This window comes from Elephantulus edwardii, unplaced genomic scaffold (assembly GCF_000299155.1).
Source record: "Elephantulus edwardii isolate Elephantulus edwardi_28Jun2011 unplaced genomic scaffold, EleEdw1.0 scaffold00009, whole genome shotgun sequence".
Lineage (NCBI taxonomy): Eukaryota > Metazoa > Chordata > Mammalia > Macroscelidea > Macroscelididae > Elephantulus > Elephantulus edwardii.
This window is the reverse complement of record NW_006399759.1, coordinates 18,502,403-18,526,400: the sequence shown is the minus strand read 5'-3', so window position 1 is coordinate 18,526,400 and position 23,998 is coordinate 18,502,403. Positions and strand designations below refer to the sequence as shown.

The 23,998-nt window shown below is 38.1% G+C and overlaps 2 protein-coding genes across 3 annotated transcripts in view; both read right to left on the bottom strand.

The window, feature by feature from the left end:
• Nucleotides 1-14,038, bottom strand: part of WDR35 (WD repeat domain 35) — a 114,632-nt gene extending 100,594 nt beyond the window's left edge. For both annotated transcript variants that reach the window (XM_006880655.1, XM_006880656.1), the window contains exon 1: nt 14,031-14,038. The gene's annotated coding sequence lies outside the window, so the exon portion shown is untranslated. The remainder of the gene's footprint in view (nt 1-14,030) is intronic.
• The window catches only part of MATN3 (matrilin 3), a 26,988-nt gene continuing 4,190 nt past the window's right edge, over nt 1,201-23,998 (bottom strand). Inside the window, 7 exon segments of the mRNA XM_006880721.1 lie at nt 1,201-1,256; nt 6,428-6,538; nt 9,508-9,633; nt 12,492-12,617; nt 15,446-15,571; nt 16,660-16,785; nt 21,466-22,032. Of these exon segments, the coding sequence (XP_006880783.1) occupies nt 1,201-1,256; nt 6,428-6,538; nt 9,508-9,633; nt 12,492-12,617; nt 15,446-15,571; nt 16,660-16,785; nt 21,466-22,032 (1,238 nt within the window).

Below are 23,998 nucleotides of genomic sequence, written 5' to 3'. Positions count from 1 at the left end.
TCTCAGTACTCTTCTCCAGCACCACAGCTCAAAGGCATCAGTTCTCCTTCTATCCTCCTTGGTCATTGTCCAACTCTCTGATGCATAACAGGTGATTGTGAATTATACATTAAAATAAATTGTTCAGTCAATTTAGTTTAAGGAAATATGTTTAGCACACCAAATTTATATGATAGCAACACAAAAATAAGACATGAGAGTAATACAGAAAGATCACAACTTGTTTATTACATTAAAGACACTACAAACCAAAAGAAGAATTTAACAGTAACAACTTAAAGTACTATTTTATCAGTTCTAAAGTTACACACTTCAAGACTCAGAAAGTTATATCAAATATATGATTTTATAAAAAGCTAAAATCAAAACAAAAAAAAAACCCAAAAATAAACAGAACAAAAAAGGCTAGGCTTAATAGTAACATTACTTTTAAAAAATGTGAAGTTTCTTTGCTTGTCAGAATAATATTTACAAATTTATTGATTGATTTCTAAAGCAACCATAAAGCAAATTTAGGAGTTTTTAAATCCTTGATAAAAAGTTGTAACTGAGCTAGCGCTCCTTAGTTGTGCACGTCTAACACCAGAATGAATTTGAAATTTTATATAATGTTTATTTAATCTGTGTCAACTATTTTCAGATATCTGTATTGCAACCCCCTGATCACAGCTTTAATAGTAGTCTAGTAAAACTAAGCAAAAAAACCAAAAAAAGCACTAAAAGAAAGACATCTAAAATTTATTCACCTCCATTTAATTTTATTAACCTTTTACATGTTAATACTTTGTATAGTTAATAATCTCAGAAATAAAATTGACTTATATTACAAAGACTTTCAGAGGAAATCTAAAATTTCCATTGCGAATACCTTGTCTTCCTAAAATAAACATTTTCCAAATAAGTGGCTCAATTTTTAGACAAAAAAAAAAATATTTTACACTCTATTTCCTGCAAACCATTTTACAATTCTAATTTAGTGATACTAAAAGGTGCTATTAATCAGGATATGAACATTTATTTCCTTGGGTAAAAAGAAACTGATTCAGCTGAAGAAATTCTTGTTATTTACTCAGTAATACTCAAGCATTTTTAATGACAAATTATTATCCGGCACATAGGAAATACTTAATAAGTGTGAAAAATAAATGACTATTAAATATGTCAGGCTCTCCGCACTTCCTGGTGAAAAATATGGATGATTTAATGATGTGCTTGTCCATGTTAATTTACTTGCAACTTCTCCAAAATGTCATCAAGTAGGAGTTGTTAAGGTCAACATCATTGTATCTGCTTTCATAACCCAACTTAAAAAAATTTTGTTACTTTCACTATTGATCATTTAAGACTTTCAACAAATGAACACATAAAATTTTATGAGCAGTGGAGATGCAAAATATCAATCTATTTACACATAAAATTAAATACATAATTATGCATCTTTGCTTAAAAATCAAATTAACCAGAACACAGTTACCTAACTTTGTTCACAGCATTTCAAACACACACCAAAAAAATATACAGTGACTAGACCTGTGATTTTTTTTTTATTCATTTAAGACCTTCAGACACTTGATCATAACAAGATGAAGTAATTATTATTTCAAGTGAAGAAGAGCAAAATTATTTTTTGTCACAAAAAGTCTGATCTAAAACTTAGATATTCTGTTTTTCAGAGATCATCATATAAACGTTAGTCTTAAACATTGTTTTAGATCTCTTCTAAAGTAATTTTGACAAATAAGTGTTCTTGAACATATATTTAAACTATATGAACATTTTCTTTGAATATTTAGTTTCAAAACATGCAATTCTAGAATAAGACTGACTTTTGAAATAAAAATTCCAGTCTGGCAATGTGTTCCCTGTAATATTAATACAGTACAGGACTGGTATTTGTTACCATTCAATTAGAAGTTTCTAACATCTTGGGGAAATCTGCTGTCGGGGACCTCTCCAGCATACTAAATAGCAACAATGTCAGTCTAGAGAAAAAGGTGCTCCTGATCCAGTCCAGGCCATGGTCTTTGCAATTACTTGCTATGCATCAGAGTGCTGGATAATGACTAAAGATGGCAGAAGAAGAATTGATGCCTTCAAGTTGTGGTGCTAGAGAAGAGTCTTGAATATATCATAGACTGCCAAGAAAACAAATAGGTCTGTCTTGGAGAGAATGAAACCAAGTTTCTCCTTGGAGGCTAGGATTTTGAAGCTCTGTCTCAATACTTTGGGCATGTGGCCAGAAAGGAAAGGTCTTAGAGAAGGACATCAAGCTTGGAGGGGTGGTAGAGGGACAGCGCAGGAGAAGAAGACCCCAGATGAGATGGACTAATACAGTAACTGAGGCAATGGGGGTAGGTGTGTCGGAGTCAGTGAGACTGGCTCAGGACAAAGCAGGCATCAGAGCTGCTGTACATAGGGTCGCTGCAAGTTGCTGGCAACTCTACAGAACATAGTAACAACACGTGAGGCTGCTAACCAAAATGACAGGAGTTAGAATCCACCAGCTGTCCTATGGGAAAAAGATGGGTAGTCTCCTTCTCTAAAGATTTAGCCTAGGAAACCTGATGGAGGGTTGACATGGGTCCTGGTCAACTCTATGGCAGTAGGCTGGGTTTCAGTTTTGGTGGTGCAAATCTGGACTGCTCATTTAAAAGAATGATGGTTTAGATTTGCCCAAAGGGACCATGTAAGAAAGTCCTGGGAATCTACTTCCGAAAAACCAGCAATTTGAAAGTCCTATGAGAGCAAAATTTAACTCTCACACAATATGAGGTTATCATGAATTGATATTGACTTGACAGAACTGGTTATTTTTTAAAAAATACTTTCTTTAAAATATTAAAGTTAAAAATATTTTGTTTTCTTATCCATTTTCCCCACACAATTGCATTGTACCTTGAATCTTGGAAATACTCTTGTAATTATTCTATTATTTTCCTCAAATAAATTAATATAAGAAACAAGCATAGATATGTATTAAAATTAATCTTTAAATTAATTTTGTTACTATGTTCATGTGGTTATGTGCCAACAAGTCCGTACCAACTCATAGCTGACTCACCCGTGGCTTTTCAGCAGCTGTAAATTACATAGGAGGAGACTGCAAAATCTTTCTCATGGATTTGAACCAGTTGCCTTTAGATTAGCAATGCAACTCCTTACCACTAGGCTACTGGGTTCTCTGTTACCACAGGCTCTTAATTTAAAACAAACAAACAAAACAAAAACCTCACCTACACTTCACCGAAGACGACATTCAGATGGCTAACAAGCACATGGAGAAATGCTCAAAATCCCTAGCCCTAAGAGAGATGCAAATTAAAACAACTATGAGATATCATCTCACCCCAGTCAAAATAGCAAAATTTAACAGAACATCGAGCAACAAATGCTGGTGAGGTTGTGGAGAAACTGGAACCCTGATTCACTGTTGGTGGGAGTGTAAAATGGTGCAACCCCTGTGGAAAGCAGTATGGCGCTTTCTCAAAAAGTTGCAAATAGAGATACCATTTGACCCAGCAATTCCACTACTGGGAATATACCCTGAAGAGACCATAGCTGACATCCAAGCAGATATATGCACACCCATGTTTGTTGCAGCTTTGTTCACAATAGCAAGGAGTTGGAAACAACCTAAGTGCCCATCAACAAGCGAATGGCTAGAGAAGCTGTGGTATATTCGCACAATGGAATACTATGCTGCATTAAAAAATAAGGAACCCATGCAATATTATTCAAAATGGTTGACTCTGGAGAACATCATGCTGAGTGAAATATCCCGGTCACAAAAGGACAAATATTACATGATGCCACTGTTGTAGAATGCGACTAACCTCGGGGTTGGGGAGAGACTGAGTAAGATGGGTTCAATAATGTATACTGCACTGAAACAGAGGAGGGAGAAAACTGTTTAAAAGAGATATATGACTAGGTACTTCTGTCATCACAGGAGTCTAGAGCGAGGGCTACATGGTGGAGGGGAGCTGGGGGAGGGTTTGTAAAACAATGAAAGAATCCTTTCTTTTACTTTTCCATAATTTTTGACTCATGTACTTATAACTTGTTAGTCAAATTTGTGTCTTCTAGGTTGCAACACCCCCATGATACATCTTCAAGGATATGAACATGTATGGCCAAGCACAATCAATAAGAGTGCATCTAAATTCCAAAATCAATCTCCATAATAGTCTATGTGTTTCCTACTGCCAAAGGGGCCCTTTAGAGTAGTGAGAGAAGATCTTCACCCTGAAACCCACAGCTTCCCTTTTCAGCAGGAAGTAGCTAAGAGAATACGCCATCCCCTTTTCCTTATGAATCAGGGTGAAGTCTCTCTCAGGGAGGAGTGATAGGGAATGGAAAAGGACACACTGACAAAGGAGATTAATCAGAACTGACTTTGACAAGCACTGTGGCAATTGGACAATTAAAACAGACATTCGGATGGCGGGGAAGAAGAACAAACTGGGGAGGAGGGTGGAGAGAATGGTGCGGCAATGAAGGAGTGAAAGCCCAGAATCCCTGTGAATGTTCATTGAAACTAATAAAATTTAATAATAATAATAATAATAATAATAATAATAATAACACCTCACCTAAAGTAAATAATCAATATACTAATGGTGAAAACATAGTTTAAGCACAAATGACAACTTTTAACAAAATGTGATTGTAAGAAAGAAAGATAAAATTGAATTGGAAAGGCATCTTTTAATGAAATGCATTGAGAGAAAAGTGTTTGTGAAATCTTGTGTTTGTGTTTGTTCCATTTTTCCTTTGTTTGGCTCTATGGAGATTTTACTTTTTCCTAGAAATGCAGTTTAGATTCAGAGTAAGATGAAGTCTTTCTATAAAGTTAAATGAATGTCAACTTATCCTAAGTACTGTATTAGGAAGATCAATTTAAGGAAATAAAGGATTTGGAGATGGAATTCTTTAAAACTATTTGTGCCCCTATACTCCTTGAAAGCTTTGCTGACTTCTAGGGCTTACCTCCCACAATTTGAATACCACTTCAGTTGGGTATTTAGGAACATAGCTGTCAACTTGAGCAAATTGTGCTGAAATTGTTTATGAAATTTATTATTCGACCACAAAGCATACAACTTTATCTAATCTAAGATACTATACTACATTAAAGAACCAATTCATTCTATACTTGCACAGATTTTTATTTTAGAAAGAATATTCAAGGCTCATAGTATGAGAGCTCCATTATGTAAGAGCCCAATTAAAATCTATTACTATGGAAAAGCATAATAGAAATAATTGGTTGGTCTAGTGGCAAGAAGGGAGCTCTCTTGGCCTAGTGGCAAAAAGCTGAATTGCAATCCCAAAGGCACATGGTTCAAATCCACTAGCTACTCCACAGGAGCTACTCTGCAATCTTCTCCCGTGTAATTAACTGTTCTGAAAACCCGCTGGAGGGTCAGCTATAGGTCGGTTCTAACTCTATAGTTCACAGCAACAACAGTTTTTATATACAGATATTAAATGACTGACATGATTTCCTTGAAATCTTTAAAAGGAACTCAATTTAAAAAGAAATATGCTGAGCCAAATTTAAGAGATGAGGCACTTGTCCTGTGGCTGGAGTTTGGAAAATGTTTAGCTCAGTTGTAGTACTGTGGTGCTGAGGCTTTATTGTTCAAAGTTGTTTCCTTATCTGTTAGCTTACTTTGCCATGTGGATGGATGGAAATACGTGAATGAGGGGTGTTAGCCTATCCACAAGGGGACTGGCTAGTATCCCAGCCAATCTACAAGGGGGTTGGCTGTTCTCACCATTAAACCAAGGGTATCCACAGCAGAATTTGAGGAATGTCACCATTAGAAAAGAGCAAACAAGAGAATGCAAGTCATCCTTCAGAACCAGAAAGTCTTGCACCAGCCAGACTAGGGCCTACAGGAGCAACAGTCACAGCAGCCACAGCAGAAAACAAAAGACCTGACAAGGCACATAGTGGACCATGAGACTGTCATCCCATGAAACCAGAGCCTTTTGTCCAAGTTTGTTAGAGGATTGGGGAGGAGAGAGCCATAACTGGCAGAAGTGAGAACTGTAACATTGGCCTAGAGCCACAAGGCTCAAGGCTGAGGCACCTGAGAGCATATTTTGGAAGTTGTCCTGAGTATATTCTGCTGCTAACCTGGATTATAATCTTTTGATTTCACCAGTACAGTTCTGTATGGTCTGTGAGCAATAGAATTGAATTTTGGACCCAATAAAGCTGCAAGATTGGTATTGAGATGAGTAGAAAGAGGTATGGAAGCATGATGGAAAATGGTTTTATATTGTTGATGCTGTTGATGAGGACATTTCCCCTTTGTGAAGTTGGTAAAGATCAGCCATCCTTATGTGGCCCTTGGTCTTTTTACAAGTACCTAAGGTGGGCTTCAAACAGAAGCAGAAAAACCAACATAAAGGATATGTTTTGTGTTCAGTCTCTGGAGATAGGAGCTCACGTTCTCTTGGAATGCCAGTGTAGCTTCACACCCACAGGCATCTTGAGTGGAAATGAGTCTTCGTGCTTCTTCAATGGCTGAGACAATGAACATACACAAAATATTACTGCTTATAACCAGTTAAAGCAAGTCACAAAATCTATTATTTAGTATTTATGTTTTCAAGACTTACCTAAAGAACATTTACAAGAGGCAAAAGGATTAAGAGTGAACAGAAAAAAGGAAAATAAGTTTAGAATGTTAATGTCAAGTAAAAAGTACATCAGAGAATATGTTTACATTGCTGAAGCTGAGTGATAGATACCTGAAGGCTCATACACTATCATGATTGTCTGAAATTTCTCAGGCTAAAAGCAATTGTTTTTTTAAAGTAGATAATTGGTGTAGGAGGAAGCTAAGGATACAGAAATAAAATAATCTTCTTGTCATACTGTGCCCTCCCTCATTAAAGATGAAAAACAATGGATATGAACTTTATAAGTATAAGCCAGTATAAATAACAAAAATTTTATTCAAAAAGCAAACGAATTTAATATAAATTTTCACTGGAGAAAAAAGGGAAATGACAATGACTAAGGATGATAGAAGAAAAGATACCTTTGAGCTGTCATTCTGGAAAAGAATACTGAACATACCATGGACTAGCAAAAGAACAAACAGGTTGTTCTGGAGAAAGTGAAGCCAAGTTGCTCCTCAGAGGCAAGGATTTTGAGGCTTCTTCTCACATACATTGGGCATGTTTCCAGGAGAGACCAGTCCTTGAAGAGGGGCGTCATGCTTGGAAGTGTGGAGGGACAGAACAAAAGAAGACAGGATGAGACGGATTGACTCAGTAACTGATAATGCGGGTAAATATGTTGGAGACAATGAGATTCGCTCAAGACAGGCCAGGTATCAAAGCTATTGTACCTAAGTTTGCTCGGAGTCATATTTGACTCAATGGCACATAACAACAACGTGGACATTATTCAGAGGAACAGTTCCCCTATGTGAAGCAAGAAGTCAGACCTGAGTGCTGCTCACACTTTATCTGTTCCTTTTATAGCGCATAAATAGTATTTCTAAAATAAGAATGTCAATGGCCAATAAACATACAAAGAGATGCTTAACCCCAGTGTTAACCAGGAAATGCAAGAAAAATAAGATGTTATTGAGATACTTCTTTATGTTTTCTAGATTTATGAAAACATAATTCAATAGTACCAAACATTGGTAAGGATGTGATTCTTGGGGTTTTAACAGGCAAATTCAATGAGGAAAGTTGATCTCACCAAAGATGGAGACAAGAGAGGGTAGAGCATGTTCCCGGAATAGTGAGCAGCTCACTTTAGCTGGGTAACAGTTATCTGGATTGATAGGACAAATCTGGAGAAATTCTAACTAACATTCTTTATAGATTTTATTATAGAAATGAGAAAACCAATTTTCAATTCTAAGGGGCCCAAATAGCTAAAGCAATCTTTAAAAAGAAGATCCTTGGAGAGTCTCACACTCCCACATTTCAAGCCGTATTATAAATTTATGGTAATCTATCAAGTGTGCTATGGGTATAAAGATAGACATATAGCATAATGCAAAAGAATGGAGACTTCAGAAATAAATGCATTGATATTTGGGGTTTTTTCTGCTTTTTCCTTTTACAAGAGTGGCAAAAACACTCAATGGGAAAAGGATAGTTTCTTAACAAATGGTGCTGAGACAACTGGGTCTCATGTGCAAAGAATGGTGTTGAACCCCTACTTCATCACACATATTAAAATTAATTGGAATAATAACTTGAATATAATCTTTAAGCCATAAAACTCAGAGGAAAACACATAAAGGCAGAGCTTCAGGACCTGTACATGACATTGAATTCTTAGGCACAGCACCAAAATCACAAGTAACAAAGGAAAAAAAACCAGATAAATTAGACTTTAGAAACAAACTTGTGCATTAAGAAAATTAAAAACAAAACCCCAAAAAAGATACCAGCTCACTGCAACTAAGATAGTTATGATTGAAAAACAAGTGTTGTCAAGCTTATGGAGAAACAGAAACCCTTTATATTGCTAGTGGGTGTATAATATGGTACAACATTGTAGAAACTGTTTGGTACCTCTGTTAAAAAGTTAAATCCAGAATGATGATACAGTGTAGAAATTCCACTCGAGGTCGAAGACCAACAGACTTGACAGCAGGGACTTAGATAATCTACACCAATGTTCACAGCAGCACTGCTGACAATGGACAAATAGTGGAAGAAAGTCCAAGGGGTGTTCAAGAGATGAACAGATAACTGAAGGGTGGTACATACATACACTAGACAACAGTCATATGAAGTAATGAGGTCTGAATATATGCTACAACATGGATAAACCTTGAAAACATTGTGTTAGGTGAAAGAAATCAGACACAAAAGGACGGATACTATATGATCTCGTGTATATGAAATATTGAGAATCAGCGAATTCATAGAGATAGAAAGTAGAAGAGTGATAACAATGGGTTGGAGGAAGGGAAAATAGAAAGTCAATGCTTAATAAATGTAGGCTTTTGCTGAAGATGTTGAGAACATTTAGGAACAAGTACTAGTGATGGTGGTACAGCACTGGAAACAGAATCAATGTCACTGACCTGTAAATTTAAAATAGTTAAGCCACAAAAAGTGCTGATTAGATGTTATAATTGATTAATTACATTAATCAATGGCAATTACTAAAACAGAATGTCCAGTAATGATTGTATGAAAAATTAATATATGATTTATAATCCTTCACTGAAATAAAAGATAAATTTAAAATATTCATATCATATATATTGTTTAATGTCATATATCTTTTACAATAAGATAGGGTGCAATCAGATTACATAAGGTAGAATGTCTACAGCTGAGATGTATAATTGTTTTACTCTGTAGACAACTGAAAGCCAGTGGAGAATTCTGACAAGTTAGAATGCTCAGTCTGTCTCAATCACATCTGTGTTTTAGATATAAAGCAGTGAAACCTTACTCCTGGGAGATCTTCCTACCACACAGAATAGGTATAAAAGGGATGACCATTACCTGAGCATGTCTTCCTATCTTCATTCAAGGTGTAGCCATCATAGCAATCACAATGGTAGGACGCTGTCCCATCACTCACACAAATGTGCTGGCAGCCATGAGTGCCCAGAGCACACTTGTTGCTTACTAACCGTATTTGATGTAGGAAAGAATACAGTCATGAGTTAAAATAGAAATGAACTCTTTTGTTCTCAGCAACAAATCTTTCATAGTCCATAACTCACATCCCTCTAATATCACCTTTGATTACACCCACCTCTTTCCCAACTCTTCCAACTGAGTATACCTTCTTATTTGCCCCCTCCCGTTCACAGCACTGAGGCTGCAGTGAGTACTGAGTACATTTGAGAACTCACCTTTACCCTTTCCTACTGTCTATCACCTCTCCACTTATTTCCAGATCATCATCGCCATCACCAAGAACAACTCATTGTTGGAGCCCTTATTGCACTTTCGTCAAGGTCCTGCCTTAAACAGTTTACTAGGTGGAATAGAAAATACTAGCCTGGACCCACACACACAGCAGGGCAGAGGGAGGAGAGTGAAAGAACCTAATAATAAGACAGTGTGTTCTCGGAAATAAAGTACTCCTATCTATCTCTAAGTCCATTTCATGAACAGTTGGTCCAATTTTGAGTGGCAAGCAGAGGAAAGTACTATGTGGAACAAATAAAAGCAGCACTCCTCCTCAATAGACCAAGAAAGGCTTGCTGAAAGAAACAAATGTAGACTACATCATGCTACTTGTTCCCATCTAACTGAATGTCAATCTGTGCGGAGAAATCTTCCATGGTTCCCTATTGCCTATAGAATGCCCGTACTGAAAAGCAAAGCCTTATGTAATCTGGCCCTAAAATACCCTTCCAACCTTAGTACTGATATTCTCCTTTGTCCCTACAATTGAGATTTTCTTTGCAAAATGCCTAAGAACAGAATACCTCTTTTTTCCTTCTCTTTCCAGTTTAGGACCTTCTCTAGAGATAGCAGTGGGACATGCTGCCATCTTTGGCCTCTTATCTGGGTCTACCCCTTTGCTTTACAATCCTTCATACCACCCAGCAAAGGGAAAACAGTCTTTAGAGAAGAGCTGGCCCTTGTTGCATATCCCTTCTTTAAAACAGAATATAAATTGTATATCTCTTTCAACATGTTTAATTTATACAGCAGTAAAAGATACAAGTTCTAGTTTTTCTGCCATTCCATCTTTTTCTACTCTCTCTTTTTTTCCTCACTTTCCTTAAGAGATAGTATGACTGTGTGTTCAGAGCCTTCAGAGGGTTCAATTCTATTCTGCCACTTACTAACCAAGTGGATATAAGCAAGTTACTTAATCTGTCTATGCCTCCGTTTCCTCACAAAACAGCTGTGAGAATGAGTTGAAGTACCATGTCTAAAATGCCTGGAACCATGTATGGCAGTCAGTAAGCATAAAATAATGTCATTAATCAATATTTGGAATGTCATTAATCACTATCTGTCTGCCTTGATTGAAAATATTTCTTTCTTCTTCATGTAATAAATGGCTTCCATATTATTTGTTTAAGTGTAAAAGTCTTTCACTTATCTCCTCAAGTCTTCAGTGAGCCTGACACCAACTGGAATACATGATGCTCTGGTGGCGTAGTCCATAGGAAGTTAGGCTCCTAACCCAAGTGCCATATGCCTCTATAGTCATTCAATCCACCAGTGGTTCCATGGAAGAAAGATGAGCAACCTCCTCCTGTGTGATTTACAGCCTCAGAAACCAAATGGAATGTTAGCTAAGAGCCCCTTGTAACTTTGATGGCAAGGAGTGTTTGAGAAATGTAGCCATCCAAGAGTTTTGGAGCCTGAACAGCTTAGTCCTTCTTCCCATGAACAAGCCTACATTAATACATTCCCCTTGCTCCTCCTGTTCTCCACTTCTCTCTACCTAAACCATCACTGCCTTTCAAGCCCAGTCCCCCTCTCCATGTCCTTTCCCAGACACCCTTTACCTCCCTTTCTCCAACAAGCCCTTAGCTGGGTCACTCTCTTCCCCTGGTAACTTAGTCTCCATTTTCTTGAGATATTTGTACTCTTTCCACTCAGGCTGTAAATTACTTGGAGGCAGAAACATATGTTTCCTTTTATGCCCACAGTGCTATCCTAAAAGCAGAACAAGGGCTTACTGCTCTCATTTATTTAATTTTATTTTTAAAAAAAGAAAATTAGTGATATGCCATTTCCTTTAATCTATCTTTTAAAATCACGTTATGTATTTCGTCAGGAGAGAGGAAATTATACATATATCTGAAACATATTGAATAAGTTGAAATTAATCACCACTTTGAGAGGAGGACTACCTCTTAAAAGGGTTTTTCCGTTACAAATGCTACCCTGTTCTGTCAGTGAGTTTAAATCAAGTTAATGAGCATCAGCAGCACTGCTGTGGGCTCATTAGCCAAGTCCCTCATAATGCTCAGATTCACTAAACACTGATCATCCAGAGACTGTCAAGGAATGAATTACTTCAAATTTACTGGAAGATATGTGTGGGACCAATTCAGTCACTGACAAAGTGCCCTTTACTAAACAGCTCGGCTTTAAGATTAACACTACAGAAAAGTTCCAGGCCAAGTTTTAACTGGAAAAGGATCAGTTCAGCCTATCACACCAAATAGTTACTATCCAACCGATTTCCTTCGAAGTTTCCTATTTGCTTTAAAACTCCCTGGTGTAGGGAGCTATAAAATTTTCCTGGACAAGGATTCTACATTCAGTTAGCTTTTCTTATACTGCCCCCTATTCCCACCCCATTTCCAGTAATTTTACGGAGTGATCTATGTTTACAAAATCTAGTTGGTTCCTTGCTCTCTGGGCAATGTATAGCTTACCTAAATGCATGGTAGAATACTTGAACACTGAGTCTTCAAATTACCTTTAAGAACCACGTCTAGAAGATTGAAAATTGATTTCACTGTAGTGGTAGTCTAATCTGAAAGAATTAATTGAACAGACCTTACCTGAGCACGTCTTATTATCTTCATTCAGGATGTAGCCCTCAAAGCATTTACAGTGATAAGACCCAGCTCTGTCTCTCACACAAATGTGCTGACACGCATGTCGACCAAAAGCACATTTATCTTCAACTGTCAAAAGTTCCCGGGCAAAGAAAAAGTAGAGAAGTGTTTTATTCCCCATTTATAGAAATTTCTTCACTTGCTACTACACTTGAAACTATTCAAATCTTTTGATGCCGTTTGCTCTCACTAAAGATTAGTAAAAGGAACTCTGGTGGTCTATCTAATAGCAAGATGCTTCAATCCCAAAGGCACGTGGTTTGAGTTCACCAGCTACAGGATGATGGGCAATTTCCTCCAGTGCAGTTAACTGCCTCTAAAAACCGACTGGAGAGTCAGTTATGGGTCAGTTCCAACTTGAAGACACACAACAAAGGTTTCCTTAGGGAGCTCTCTTGGCAAGTTGTGCTGCTAACCCGAAAGCTGAGAAGCCCCAGCAGTCTGAACTCACTAACTAAACTGAAGGAGCAGGATAACTAGTCTCTTCAGATTGCAATTTGCAGCCTTGGAAACCTAAGTTGGAAAACTATGTTGGAAGCTCCACGGTGGTTTGTGTGAGTTGAGTTTTTCTTTGAAAGGTCAGCAAGAGCTCTCTGGGAAGCATAAACAATTATGCTCAGGTAAGGTCTGTTCAATTAATTCTTTCACTTGACTTCCAGCTGAAAGAACAGCAATTCACACTGACTTCTGAAAACAGACCTATCAAGATGCTTCTAAAAGGTCAGATGCTTGACAATAGTATGGCCCCGTTCTATGAAAATCTGGTACACACATGGGGTCACCATAAGTCAGAATCAACTAGATTATGAAAACTCACCACAGAAGTTAGCTAAATGAAGCAAAATTCTATATAGAGATCATTCTGGTGATTTCTCCTTGTTATTTTGAAGTTTTTATGATATACCTATCCCATAAGTACATTCAGAAAATTCTTTTTAATTTTGTTGTATTTATCCCAAACCAGAATAGTATCAACAGTTATGTGACTAATGACACTAGGTTCAGAAAATTGGTTTCACTGTAGGAAAACCTGAAAAAAATTATTGAGCAGAACTTACCTAAACAGAGTTTGAAGAAATTGTAACACAGCCTTTCCTATTGTAACTGTCCAATGGAGACCAATTGACTTGGAACAGCAACAGACCTAAGTAATTTTGCTGCCAACCTAAAGTCAGTGGGTTCAAATCTACCAGGTGCTCTGTGGGAAATGTGATTTATAGCTCCTCAAAGCCTGCTGTAGAGTCAGCTATGAGTTGGCTCCAACTTGACAGCAATGAGAAAGAAAGCTTCATGGTTAAGACATTTTCCTATCAGATTTTGTTTCCAAATTTTCATTTTAAAATTATTTCAGATATGGAGCTCTGGTGGCCTAATGGTAAGGAGTTGTGTTGCCAACCCAAAAACACTCAGCTTGAATTCACTGGCTGTTCCACAAGAGAAAGATAGCAATTTCCTCTCATGGGATTTACTGCTTCTAAAAACCCACGAGAGGGTCAGCTATAAGTCAGCTCCAGCTTGACAACAAATAACAACAAATATGAAAAAGAATGACAAATAATACAATAACTTCCTAGTTTCTCCAAAAGTTCCCAAATCTTACCCAAACTAAATATAAAAGATCAGAATTAGAAGATAACATTGATAAGATGTGATTCAGTAGTTTATACACCTTATTCAAATTTTGCCAATCTGTTGTCCATTTTCGGGCCCATGACCCAATTTAAAATCAAATATTGCATTAAGTTGTCATGTTTCCTCAGTCTCCCTCAAATTAAGAAAGAGATTTCCCTCATTTTTCTTCATCTTTTGTAATTTTGACACATTTGAAAAGAACTGGAAAAGTCTGTTTCTTTCAATTTGAATCTGTCTGCGTTTTTCCATTTTCAATCCATGTTGCTTTCTTTCCTTTATTTTTCCTTTGTCCATCACATCATTTAACTTGGTCCATCAAAAAGGATGAAAGTCACACAAGTGTTGAGAACTTTCATTCATAGGGCCGTTATGAGTTGCCTACAACTTGACGGCACTTAACAACAACATTATGTTAGTAGGACCATGCTGTCTCTATATCCCAGTATTGGTGATGTTAACTTTGATGGTTTCATCAAGGTGGGTTGGGCCTGCCAGATTCTCCACCACAAAATACATTACTCTTTTTCCAATTTGTGAGTGATAAATATCTTGTGGGATTTTATTTGGTTTTAACTTACTAAATTATCCCTAGAATTTGGAAAGGACGACTGGGGTCAGTACAGAGAAGAAGATGAACAGTACACGGATATATGCATAATACTTTTTAAAAATCAGACTTAGTAGCAAAGAGATGGAAGGAACTCAGGTGCCATCAACAAATGAATGGATAGAAAAACTGTGGTACATTCACACAGTTGACTAGTATGGGACATTGAAAATCAATGAACTCATAAAATATTACAAAACAGGGTAAGCCTGGAGGACATTATGCTGAGTGAAATATCTCAGTCAAAAAAGGACAAGTACTGCATAACACTGTTGTTATATAATAAGAATGACCTTGCAGTTGAGGGGAGAATAGGAAAAGAGTGGATAGATAATGAACACTGCATTGGAACAGATGAGGGAAAGAACTGTTCAAAAGGAACAGATAATTAGGTGTTACATGTATAACAACAATCTGGAACAAGAAATGCATTACAAGTGCACTGGGAGAGAGAAGAAGAAAAATGTGCAATCATGAAAGAATAAATATAACCTTTTTAAAAAAAAATCCTACTTAAAAATGGGAAAATGGTAAGGCTGATGAGAGACTAAAACAAATCAAATTTGCAGTCAGTATAACCTACCAGTACCCACTGAATAGGCAGGTAGATACATACAGAAAGCAATAGTTCAATAGTTAAAGATTCTCCCTCACTTACCAGAACAAGTTTTCTGGTCTTCATTCAAGATATAACCTTCGTAGCATTCACAATGGTAAGAGCCAGTTCTGTCATTCACACAGATGTGCTCACATCCATGAGTGTTAAGAGCACACTTGTCAATAGCTGTCAGAAGGTGATCAGGATAAATGTGAGCACATGGGGGGAAAAACAGTAAGCAACTATTGTCCTTAGCACGTACATACTCACTCACGTATGTACAAGCACTGCTAATGGCACCCAACCTCCAGGGTTTGACTCCTGACACCAGCAGACCCAGGGACATGGGCAACACTTTCTCTCTCTTTGCATCACAATTTCATTAATCTTTAAAACAAGTGGATTAGAGGAAATGATTTCTAAATTTTCTTCCTATCAAGATCCTTTTTCTAGAATTTAGAAAAACAGGCCTAAATCACATTGACGCTTTGTGAATCAAGTGTCAGATACTAAATGAGAGAAGATCTTTCTAAATTTCCTTCTATTTCTAGATCCTATGAACATTGATGCTAAGTTAGAGAGAGCAAAGACTGTATTTCATTAAATTTTTTTTTAAATTTAAAAACTTTTTGTTAAATCCCAAATTGTCAAAGGATCAAGGTTTGTTGCATCCTTCTCTACCAATCCTTTTCCTAAGCCGGCCTGTCCTCAGCACAGCCTCAGGCCCAGGAGACACCACTAACGACAACCTTTCAGTTTCAATAGTGTACATTTTTAAATTGTAAGATTTTTACTGTATATTGATGTATAGTGTGATTCAAGAAATTGCTTGTAATTTAAAAATTATTTGTTATTAAAAAATAAATAGTTATATATTTATAAAAAAAGAAAAAGAATAAGTAATGTAACAAATGGAGTTATGTATAATCTCAGTTTTCTCTCTTGGCAACTTTGACATAAAAATTATTGACGAACAACAGTAAAATCAGTCAAAAGAAGTTAAGTGAAAAGGGGTTTGAGACATAAGCTCAGTCCAAAATCTAGAGACTATCCCCCAAACCCCCTGACATTATTGATCCTGCTGTTAAGTTGGTTCCTAGTCAAGGCATCCAATGGATGGTGGGTTCACTTTGCTGAACTTCCAGCTAACAGGCCAGCATTTGACCTCCTATACCAACTGTTGTTGCTGGATACCATCAAGTCAACTGTGACTCATCGCAATCCTATGAACAAAGGGTCTGAACCTTGTTCTGTACTCTGGAGCCACGGCTCACCTGAACACGTTCTTCTATCAGCATTCAGGGTGTATCCCTGGCTGCACGCACAGTGGTGCTTGCCTTCCCCGTCACTGACACACACGTGCTGGCACTGGTGCGTGCCGAGCATGCAGGCGTCCAGGGCTGTGCGGAGGAAAATTAAAGCCGACAATATTAAAAGAGAAGAAATATTCCTGATGAAAACAAAAAGACATTTTCTCCAAATTTATTCCCAAATTTATCTTTCCTTTAAAAGAATATGTTCTAGAGTGATGTTTAGTTGATTTCACTCTGTTGTTTGGTACAGAGTCAACTCTGACTCATAGCAACCCTATGGACAATGGATCTGAAAATTATTGTATCCTATGCAACCAGGACTCCTTAGAAATCTCCCAAATGAGTTCTAGGCACCTGGCATCCCTAAACAAAGCTCACCTGAACACGTTCTTCTATCAGCATTCAGGATGTATCCCTGGCTGCACGCACAGTGGTGCTTGCCTTCCCCGTCACTGACACACACGTGCTGGCACTGGTGCGTGCCGAGCATGCAGGCGTCCAGGGCTGTGCAGAGGAAATTTAGAGCCAAAAATATTAAAACAGAAGAAATGAATATTTCTGATAAAGAAAAAGAGACATTTTCTTTAAGTATCTTTCCAATCTTAAAAAAAATTTTTTTAGAGTGATATTTAGTTGATTCTATTATTGTTGTTGTTTGTGTGCTCTCCTCATTGTCTCTGGTATGCATAAGCCTATAATTGTTCTGTCTTTGTTATTGTTGTTGCGTGCCATCAAGCTGGAACTGACTCATAGCTAGCCCTTCAGTGGGTTTTAAGAGGCAATAATTTGCACATAGGGAGATAGCCCATCCTTCTCCTGCAAATCAAATGGTGATTTGAACTCTGTGCCTTTGTGATTACAGCACAGCTTCTTATCACTAGGCCACCAGAGCTCCCTTTCTTTGTGTAGTTAGGTGCCATTGAGTCAAGTACAACTTATAGTGACCCAGAGAACAACTGGCCTATTCTGTGCCATCTTCGTCATTTCTGACATACTTGAGCTGTCACTGTGCCAGTCCATCTCATTGAGGGTCTCATTCTCCTTTGCTGAAACTCCTTCCAAGGAATAGCCTCTTCTAGCAACATGCCAAACATAAGTGAGACAAAGCTTCACCATCCTTGTCTTCAAGGAGCATTCTGGCTTGGCCTTTTCAAAAAAATAATCTGTTTGCTCTTTTTTGCAGTCCATAAGATATTCAGTACCCTTCTCCAATGCCACCACTTAAAGGCATCAATTTTTCTGTCATCCTTATTCATTGTCCAGTTATCAGATGCATATCAAGTGAGAGAAAAGCCCATGACTGAATCAGGTACAACTTAGACTTCAAACTGACATTACTGATGCAGAGTAAACTGTAGAGATCCCTGACAGCAGACTTTCCCATATAACATAATATGTGAATAAAACAGGAATCAGATTTGACTACATCTGTAGAAAGAATCAGTGGAGAAACTCAGTATTAGCAGTCAAAACCAGGCAAAGTGCTGATTGCAAAACAGATCATCAATTACTCACATGCAAATTCAAATTGAAGCTGGATAAAATTAAAACAAGCCCATAAGAACAAAATACAATCTTGAGTCTATCCTACCTGAATTTAAAAATCAATTCATCTCTGGAATAGGTTTGAGGCATTGGACACTAATAATCAAAACCCAGGTAAGTTCTGGGATGAAATCAAAGATATCATCCATGCAGAGAGAAAAAGGTAGTTACAAAGACAGAAGGGGGGAAAGACCAAAACTGATGTCAGACGAGACCCTGAAAATTGCACAAGAGCATCGAGAAGCCAAAACAAAGAGACAAAATGCTGAAATAAAAGAGATGAACACATATTTCAAAGGGCAGCTCGAGACGACAAAGCGAAGAATTACAATGGAATGTGCAAAGAACTAAAACTGGAGAATATAAAAGTAAGAAGTTGCTTGGCATTTCCAAAATTGAAAACACTAAAAAACAACTTTAAGCCTTTAGTGACAATACTGAGAAATGCTCTGGGAAAAATCTTCAATGAGTTTTCTTTTTTATGAAGCATCAAAAGAAAATGGAAGAGAGAAACAAGAGTCACTCTGCTAAAAAGAACTGAGTGACATTAAAGAAATTAAGGAAGTACCATATGAACAAGAGCCAATGGTAATGAAGAAAGAAATTCAAGCTGCACTGAAGTCACTGAAGTCAATTTTTCTTTAAAGAAAATAAAAATACAAAAAAGATGTCTTTACACATGGACCTCAACCTATTTTTATTGTTGTGTGCCGTCGAGTTAGAACCAGTCCATACCTGACCTTTCAGTGGGTTTTCAGAGGCAGTTAATCACATGGGAGATTACCCCCATCCTATCTTTAGTGCACTATAAAAGTTGGCTACTAAAAAATTTTTTTTAAAGTTGGCTATTAATCTTGTCCCTCTGGCTTATTAGAAATAGTATTCAAACGGAAAGTGTTATTAACTTAAAATTACAGAACTTGTAGATTTTCTTAAAAGAGAAAGGGAATTTTACATTTGGAGCTAAGGTCAAAACCTTCTGTGGGTCAGACAACTTAATGTTTTCTTCAGCTTACCTACCATTCCTTGAAAAACCCTTCCATTTCCAAACACAGAAGGTTAAAATAATAACATAATTCTTGAAGTTCTGTGATGAAGTTGTCTCACTGCATCAAGAATCTGGACTCCGTCTAAGAAGAATTCACACACACACACACACACACACACACACACACACACAGGCATTCCTGTGGGTCCAGACACTGCTCAAACTTGAGAAGTGATAAATATTTCAATAAAAAAAAATAGTGGAGGACAATGAGGAGAACTGCCTGACAGATATGCAAGACAGGTTCTTGAATCCAAATAAACACATATGCAAGCACTGAGTCTCTGATGTTTTCAAGGAAAGTGGATTCATAGGCCCAACGCAAGCAAGTGGAAACAAAAGGAAAACCAAATTAGTGAGATTGTATTAACTAAACTGTCTCTCCTTCTTTTTGCTTCTAGATGCATTTCTATTTCACTGGTTTTGTTGTTTGTTTGTTTTTGTAGTGGGTTGTTTTCAAAATGACTCAATTGATGTAGTCATTTCTAAGAAACCAAGGTGGATGCTGGGACTTCTGCGGCAGGTAACTCAGTCCCCATTGCTTTTGGCCACATTACAAGGCTAATATTTTCCCAAGAAAGGCTTTTTCATGGAATGATCTTTCCAACCTGTTGACTACTACAAGCTGCCCCTCGGTCTCTTTTCCATAGAGAAAATATTTTTCCCTACAGTACAAGCAGATCTTTGGTTCCAGAAGGAAAAGAATGACACACACCACTTGTTACTTGATGGCCTTCAGGCCCAACCCCAGGTGCTAACTTGGAGAGTCAGTTTTCCACAGAACAGCAACTAAGAAAAGCTGTCACCCACAAGGCAGGGGTTTTTTTCCTGGGAGAAAGAAAGCCATTTTCTTCTTGGAAAACCAATGAATTCCAAATAGATGCCACCAAAGTCAAAGCAGCCTTGTGAAGGTCCAGTGTGCTGGGACAGGAAAGACAAGAGGGAGCCAGCCAGGGCTGGCGGAGATGAGACCAGGCTTCTCCCTGGCCAAGACATCGTGCTCCATTTCCTGACAAACTGGTGATTGCTGGGGTAGATATAAAGTCTCTTTGAAATTGTCAGTTCTGATTACTGGTTCACTTGTTGGAATCACCTCTCTCCTTTAGACTTGATGACAAGCATAGACTACCTCCATCTTTGCAACATCGATGATCAAGAAAGGCACACTGAATTTTTAAAATGTGCAATAAACTACACATTCTTTTTAAAAAGCATCTGTGTTAAAATTCACCTGAATTACTGCTTTCCAGCCTTTTGGCAAAATACAAGTGTAAAATTCATGTAAATTAGAAATTTGTCTTCACCTGCCTGGATAATTCCACAGAGAGTTCCAAATGATATAAAATGAAGTATGAATATCAAATATTTATTGTATTGGTGTGTGGCTAAAAAGAAACCTCAGCTTTAGACAAACTGCTATCAATAAATTTTCTAAAAAGCACAATAAAAATGCTAAAAGTTAGTTAAACTTATATTACATTAACATGAACATATTCACAATCCATCCAAAAGGAAGAGCAGGAGGTTAACAATAAATTTTTCCCTCCAAATATCTTTTTCTTGTTATCTGTCAAGTAAGCTAACACATGAACCTCTCTGGTCCTTAATCTTCTTCCTTTACAGAGGATAGTGAGAGAGAGCAGAGCCTTAAAACTAGAAGATGCATTAATATATACACACAAGGACCATCACAGTGCAATATGAGTCAGACGACCTGTCATGAACAGTTACCACTCCTTGTCTTCTGCAGAAAAACCAGCAAAGTCCTGTTTAAACTAGAAATGGCAGAGCTGGGGCGGGAATCTGTAAAAAAAAACATAGTTGTGGGCAGAGGGGGAAAGAGGTGTCTTGAGTTGTTTGGGGTTTATTTTTTATTCTAACCTTATTCAGGGAACAGCGGGAGCATTTATCCTGGATATTTCCAGACCTTCGCATCTCTAATGCAAACATGAAGATTTTATGAGCAAACCAAGTTATATATAATGCAGTTTTATGTTCCTAAGTCAACAAAGTACATTTAAGTTGGTAAGAACACAAACACATACAAAAAGCATTGCTTGTATTTTGGGGTTTTCCATAAAATTTCCACCAAAGAAGTAGAATAAATCTTTTTGTGTGTGTGGGTACACAATGTCTGAATACAGCATCCTTTCTTGTTTGTAGCACAGACTTACCACAAAAAGTTTCCTGGAACCTAGATGAAAGTTTCTCAATGACTCCATAGGTCTCCACGTAGAAAACATGATCTTCTAGGGGTTCGCTAGCCATCATCTTAAGGGACTCCATGTCTGCCCGGTCCACTCCCACAGCATAGAGCTCAATACCGGATGCCCGAGCCCGAGCTGCCACCTCATTCACTTGGTCCTGGGGCCTCCCATCTGTCACAATGATGGCCACTTTTGGGATGTTGATAGTGGACCCCCGAGCGCCTGCCTCCACTGTGAAGGCTTCATCCATTGCTGTCTGGATGGCCAGGCCTGACATGGTGCCTGTTGATAAGGGTGTGATTCGAGCCACAGCCTGTTTCAAGGAATGTTTATCTGAGTGTGCCCGGAGATTGAACTCAATCTTCACCGTGCTGGCATAGTTCACCACTGCCACCCTTGTGTCCATCTCCCCAATGTCCAGATTGTCAATTATTTGAGAGACAAAGGTTTTCACTTTGGTGAACTCCAGAGGCCGGACACTTCGAGAGCTATCAATGATAAACACCAGGTCCAAGGGTCTGCTCTTGCAAACACCTGCAAAACAGAATGGGGAGCAGAAAAGACTATGCAGTACAGCAATGAATGAATGGAAATCCAAAATCTCTGTAAATGTTCATTAAAATTATTAAAATTTAAAAAAAATACAAAAAAAAAAAGACTACGCTGTAAGCAGGCCACTCAAGAAATGTAACAATCCTCTAACACCATTCTCTCTGTGAGTGTTGGAAGTACAGAAGACTTCAGAATTCCCTAGCACGAATTAAAAATGTTGTTGTTCTGTACTGTAGAGTCAGAAATGGCACAAAACTGATCCTCCACAAGGTTTTCAGAGGCTGTTAAGAGCCTTGGAGGAGATTGTCCATCTTTCTCCTGTTAGAGCAGCTGGTATATTTGAACTGGACACCTTTGTGTTGCCAGGAAAACTCTTTACTACTAGGCCACCAGAGCTCCCTGTACAATTAGGAGATCAGGAAAAAATATCAAGGCCAAGGATTCAATATAGAGATCCCTCTAATACTAAGTTTACTCTCAAGGTTCTTCTTGATTTCTATGAATGAATAGATTTCAGATCTTTCCTGAACACATTGGCTGTTTAAGACAATGTGAGAAAGTGTCCCTGCATATCATAAAAGAGCCTGGATACACAGGGCCAACCTTGCTGCAGACCGCTCTGTCAGATCTTGTCAGGCCTTAAGAGACAAAGGTTTGAACTTTGGTGAACTTCAGGGGATGAACACTACGAGAGCTATCAATAATAAACACCAGGTCTAAAGGCCTGCCCGTTCACCCCTACCCCATCAAGCAATGCCAGAGTTTGAGGTGAGTCACTCTGATGGTTTTCTGGTAGCTTCTTTCTTTGACTCCACTTCCAAGAGGTGAAAACTGTTCCAGAAGAGCCCTACATTCTTTCTCCATCTGGCTAGTCATTCCTGTTTCCGGTATGAAAAACAGAGATTGCAGCATATTGTTTTTATCCATTCTTTCCTGATCCTGTTTCGTCAACCCTGTTCTGCTCATCCATCTCCTAGTCAACCAGTATCAAATCCTGAAGTTATAATTGAGTCAGAGAGAATACAGTTACCGAACTTTTTCAAGTCATCCTCCCTTTTATCCCAAAGCACATGCACACACAAACACAAAGACATACTCAGTCCTAAATACAAATGAGCCACTTAGGAAATGAAGTAGCAGTCAGGGAACAAGCCTAATAGAGGGCTGGCAACTGGTGCTGCTCTAAAAAAAGAATTTACTCGGTGACTAGTGTAAATAAAATATGGATTGAAAAAAAAAAATTCTAGACTAAGAAATCTATTTCAGAGGGGAAACGCCATATTGTGGAATAGGGATTATATCTTTCTTTTATAAGTACCACATCTTCCCCTTAGGATTATCCTACTGCCTGTTGTTGTTGTTAAGTGCTGTTGAGTCATAGGTCTCCACGTAGAAAACATGATCTTCTAGGGGTTCGCTAGCCATCATCTTAAGGAACTCCATGTCTGCCTGGTCCACTCCTACAGCATAGAGCTCAATACCGGATGCCCGAGCCCGAGCTGCCACCTCATTCACTTGGTCCTGGGGCCTCCCATCTGTCACAATGATGGCCACTTTTGGGATGTTGATAGTGGACCCCCGAGCGCCTGCCTCCACTGTGAAGGCTTCATCCATTGCTGTCTGGATGGCCAGGCCTGACATGGTGCCTGTTGATAAGGGTGTGATTCGAGCCACAGCCTGTTTCAAGGAATGTTTATCTGAGTGTGCCCGGAGATTGAACTCAATCTTCACCGTGCTGGCATAGTTCACCACTGCCACCCTTGTGTCCATCTCCCCAATGTCCAGATTGTCAATTATTTGAGAGACAAAGGTTTTCACTTTGGTGAACTCCAGAGGCCGGACACTTCGAGAGCTATCAATGATAAACACCAGGTCCAAGGGTCTGCTCTTGCAAACACCTGCAAAACAGAATGGGGAGCAGAAAAGACTATGCAGTACAGCAATGAAT